Source organism: Trachymyrmex septentrionalis, unplaced genomic scaffold, assembly GCF_001594115.1.
Source record: "Trachymyrmex septentrionalis isolate Tsep2-gDNA-1 unplaced genomic scaffold, Tsep1.0 scaffold62, whole genome shotgun sequence".
NCBI classification, from domain to species: domain Eukaryota; kingdom Metazoa; phylum Arthropoda; class Insecta; order Hymenoptera; family Formicidae; genus Trachymyrmex; species Trachymyrmex septentrionalis.
This window is the reverse complement of record NW_017305800.1, coordinates 307830-312985: the sequence shown is the minus strand read 5'-3', so window position 1 is coordinate 312985 and position 5156 is coordinate 307830. Positions and strand designations below refer to the sequence as shown.

General features: G+C 35.8%; 1 protein-coding gene across 3 annotated transcripts in view; it reads left to right on the top strand.

Annotated features, from left to right (window-relative positions):
* The window catches only part of LOC108752739 (G-protein coupled receptor Mth2-like), an 8905-nt gene extending 4654 nt beyond the window's left edge, over nucleotides 1–4251 (top strand). For all 3 annotated transcript variants that reach the window (XM_018493779.1, XM_018493780.1, XM_018493778.1), the window contains 4 exons: nucleotides 1144–1313; nucleotides 1788–2021; nucleotides 2506–2769; nucleotides 3360–4251. In XM_018493779.1, coding sequence (XP_018349281.1) covers nucleotides 1144–1313; nucleotides 1788–2021; nucleotides 2506–2769; nucleotides 3360–3844 — 1153 coding nt within the window. In that variant the 3' untranslated portion in view covers nucleotides 3845–4251. The remainder of the gene's footprint in view (nucleotides 1–1143; nucleotides 1314–1787; nucleotides 2022–2505; nucleotides 2770–3359) is intronic.
* Nucleotides 4252–5156: the final 905 nt, after the last annotated feature.

Genomic DNA, 5156 nt, shown 5'->3' with positions numbered 1-5156 from the left:
TATATATATATATATATGAGAGCGATAACTCTCAACATTGTATTCTTCAAATACTTATGATATATCAAATTGTGTATCTTATTGAAAGTATATAATTCACAAGCTGTTGTAGAGTCCACTCATTGCCTGCATAGGGCAAATAACGTGCGGCGTCAATATTTTTTTCCTTTGCTAATAAAAAAGATGATATCGTGTGATAATCGGCGGAGATGAAATCATAAAGGAACGTTTAATCTTGCCAGATATGTAGTACGACGGATAACAGTGATATCGCCACGTTGTATGCAGTTTGTATATTCATCAGCTAAAAGGTTGCAACACTTTTTTCGGAATGTAGCCTGCTTACCGGACATCCTGTATAATATCAATTTGGTTCTTACTTATGAATCTAATCATTTATCTTTAATTGCTCAACGAGCAAGGCTAAGTTCCGAAACCAATTTAAAAAAGTGTTGCAATCTTTTAGCTGATAAGTATATACGATTTATTCATAAAGTATCGAGTAAAATGTAATCGCTCATGAATTACATTTGCATAAACAATGAAGATTGCAACACAAATCTAAATTGACTTGTGAGAACCTCAGGGGGGATTCGGGAATAAAAAAATTTATTTCTTGCCGAGAAATATAAGAGAATTCAAGAAGATGAAATCTTCAAATATAAAATAGCAAAAAATGCAGGATAAAAGCACAGTGGACAAAATAAAGATATAATTGACTAGCAAATTTTGTCATATTTTTGTAACATGGTTTAAAATAACTTTATTCATGAATTTCTTCTTTAAATGTTTGACATTTAAAGAACTTGACTGGATACACAGATGCGACATAGAGAAACAACAACATTCAGTGTGATAAATAAAATGCTTTATTCTATTCTTTTCTATCGTAAAATTCAGTATTATTGCAATTTTTGTAATTAGATAGGAATGATTTTCTCAGCAAAACTTGTTTCTCATGAACGATTAATTATAGAAACGTGTTTCTCGGAAAGATCTTCTGTCGCGATGTATGTATCCTGGTGCGGGTATTCAAAGTAAATTAAATCCATTTACTTTGAATACTCTACTCGAGCACCTTTCTTAAGTCGGCGCTCCAAGTTTGCACGTATACGCGCACATATTTGACGAAGCAATTTTCAGGTACATGCTACAACCGGAGGAGAGCAACGTTGATGAGTATTATTTATTGGTGAATGGTTCCATTTTCGCGCCGCGACTCGATCATGTACCGATTATGTTGATGCCCGGTAAGAACTATTGCATGGAGATTGTGCCCGAGCTGGGACTTCGAGCATTTGTCTGTTTTCAAGGTTTGTACTCTTTAATATTTAATAATTATTTTCTTGAGTTGAAAAACATTCAGAGAATTTACAGAGAAATTCAGAAGAATTATAAAGATTAAATATTTTCATATGTTATAAATAAGTGATATACTTAGATAAAAATAGAAGGATTTTGATAAGATTGTTTTTCAAAGGAACTGAAATCAGACAGACAATCTTTCCATTCTTCTATTATCTTTTAGCTGTCACTTATCTATCTCTATATATTTTGTATAAAGATATTCATCAATGCCTCATTGGTAATCCTTGTGAATATTTCCGTGAATCCTCTGAATGTTTCAAACCAAGAGAATAATTATTACTTGTTCGTACAACGAATTATTTATTTATATAAAAAAGTTCATATTTACCATATCACAGAAAATTGACAATTTATTGACGTGTAATTTCTTTTATGTTTCCTCGCACTTAAGTCTTTTAATGTAAACGCAACAATTGCAGATGTTCCGCCGCCGCCGACGGATCCACGGGTCATTATTTATGCCTGCGGGCTCCTGATCTCAGTTCCTTTTCTGATACTTACCATTGCGGCATACACCATAACGCCAAGATTGAGGGACGTCCACGGAAAAGCCCTTTGCCTCTATTGCGGCTGCTTGGCGCTGGCCTTTACCACTTTGGCGATTACGCAACTCGCAAGCGGACAATTATCGCCTCAAGTCTGCGTTAGTATAGGTAAGATAATTAATGAGAAACGTATTTAATCGTGACACTATTAAATAAAAATACATATAATGTACATATAGTAATAATACAATTTTAGAAAATCATGATTTATGACCAGAAATAAAAAATTTCCATTTTTTTTTAAATAGTAAGTCAGGAAAATCGACGAAAAATGTTCAACTCAAATAATCTTTTTTTTTTTTTTAAATTACACTACTGCCTGAGCGTTTAATCGAATTTAATCTTCTGAATCGAGTTACAAGAATATCGTTATAGAAATTTGAAGATAGACAGTAATAAGTTGTAACTGATAATCTTCAAGCTTGTACAATTCGAATATTGGACTTTGGACTGTTACTTTTACGGACAATGAATGAGTGGGTATAATTTCGGCGATGTCGTGTAGAGGTACAGGAGGTTCGCTTTAGGAAGTATGACGACACACGCATGACAAGCAGATTGATTGAGAGACTGAGATCGGCGTCGTTTTCAGCATTCGTCATCCAATTCTCGTTCGTGGCCTGCTTCTTCTGGCTGAATGTGATGTGCATCGAAACATGGGCATTGGTACATCACCATGTGAACCAGCGCTCGTACAGGAGAATCCAGCCTAAAACGCTGTTCTTCTACTACTCGATATGGGCCTGGGGCTTCCCGGCGGGCCTCATTCTCATCTCGATGTTGATGGATCTCAGTCCTACAATACCCATGACCTACGTTAAGCCCGCTTTTGGTAGCGAGAGCTGCTGGTTCAGATGTAAGTTTCTCGATCCATTTACAGGACTTGTAATTACGTCTCATTGCCATCACGAATACGCACACCAAAGAAACTTTTTTGGTATCGTGCAATTCTATTTTTACTCCCCCCATCTACAATCTGAGTCTTTTTTGTCTAGCTCGAATTTTTTTTACAGTTTTAGACTTTCACAACATGTGGAAAAATTCAGAGTTACTTCTAAACATTTCTATTACATTACCAAATAGATTCTCAACTTAAATGTTAAGACCTTCATTTAATAAAAATTGAAATTTTAGTAATATTGAGGTAAAAATGAAAATATGTATAATTTAGCAATAAAGGTATCGAATTCAGTCCTTCTTTATTTCGGAGAAATTTCACTAGTGCCAAAAAAAATCTAAATTGAAGATGGAAGATTAAATATATTTTCCCACAGTTAGACAAAATAAATACGTGCGATTCGATCTAATCATTGTGAGCCTAACAATTCCTATCATAGTAATATAAAATCATCAAACTTTTTGGTTTGAACATCTGTCGTTTTGCTTATTATCTTCATTCACTATCAGAAAAAGTGCAAGTGTTAATTATTATCGCTCTTTTTATAGCCGATGCGGAAGCTTTGCCGTATTTCTACGTACCAGTCGGTATCCTTCTGTTAGCGAACATGATTCTCTTCATAATCACTGCCATCATGATCAGCCGGTACCAGCAAGTGCTCGCGTTGAGACGCTTAGCGAGGAATCACCATTCCGATCGGGAGGATCAAAGACTCTTCCGCAGACTCAAGCGGGTCTTCACCGTTTGCCTTGTACTCTTCTTTTTGATGGGTCTCAATTGGATGATGGAATTAATTTCTTGGGGGGTTGGCGGTGATCCTTTCGACTGGACGGCGTTCGATTTGGTGAACGCACTTCAGGGTGTCCTCGTCTTCGGTCTGTTCGTTCTGAGAAGGCCTATCAGAGACTTCGTTTGGCATAGAATACAGAAGATACGGGGAATAAACACCACGGAACTAAACGTCGGAAGCATGGACCTGGCGCTATTACCCGTAATAAACGGCGATATCCCACAGAGATCGTATAATTCTTAGAAAAGTTCTTAGAAGAAGACTGATCTTTTCCTAAACGTGACAAGATGATGCATTTAATGCAGGCCGAAGTGATATCGACTGTAAACTTAATGCAATCGATAAACCGATAAACCAATGGACCGACAAAAGGTAGGAGCCGGGATATATGGTCTCACGTCAATGAGATGAAAGTTATTTTAATTTCGCTGTGTGCAATAGCAAAACGGAGCGACCTTCTCGAACGATGACGCTCATGAAGAGATACAAAATATCTCTTATTGGTGTGATTTCGTTGCAAATCACTCGAGAAACTCACTCAAGTTAACTAGCCTGCGAAATCCGATGCAAGGAACTTTCGCCTAAAGGAGATTATTTATAAATATTTAATTAAATCACAATTTTTATAAGTAATAGTTTCTAGTCTTTTTTTTTTGCAATAATCTAATTGTAAATATCAATGCGCAGGTTGAGACGTTTTAATTTCGAGTAAAATGCATCGACAGAGGAAACATACAACATGACTTTGCGCGCGTTCAGTTACAAGTATTTCGCGATGTTATGTGAAAATCTTTTTCTGCAAGGTAACATGTTACGTAAAACGCATTATTCGTCCACCTCCGCAAAATATAGTACATATTGCGATGTTACTGCGCTAATTATACAACTGTGGAAACAAACAACGGATGAACCTCGCTCAAGGATCTCAAATGATAAGAATGTAATTTGTGCAATTAAATATGTGTGAGAACCGGCTGTAATTCTAAATTGATGTTCATTAAGTGCGGCTAAGTGATTATACATAGTAGTATTACGATAATACTTGTAGTTCTTCAATTCACGCCGCAAGTCGATGTTCACATCGATAATGTTACCATGCCTTGTGTACTTATACATTGCTTATTGTTAAACGGAACAACAATGCGATACAATAATATCATTGTGCGAAGCCTTCATTTCATGAATCCGGTGTGACACGTTATGTTAATACATTACAAATATATTAAATCTAAACAAAAGCGCAGCATAGTGAATATTGAATAGAGTACGTCAAAACGTGTTTATACATCAATTATAAATTCATCGAAAATACGTCAATATCGCGTATCGCGGTATATTCAGGAGGCGGGGAGGGAGAAGAGTTGGGGGTGGAAAAACAAGTTTTGCATAATATTGTTATCGAATTGTATTGTTGTCCCGTATGTAGCTAGCACATTATTTATTGTCGTACTAGACATCATAATTTATTGAAGAAATTGTGCATAGAATAGAACGACGAGGCAAATGAGTCAAAATAAATAACAAATATTAATATCCTTTATTCTTGCTTTCCCTT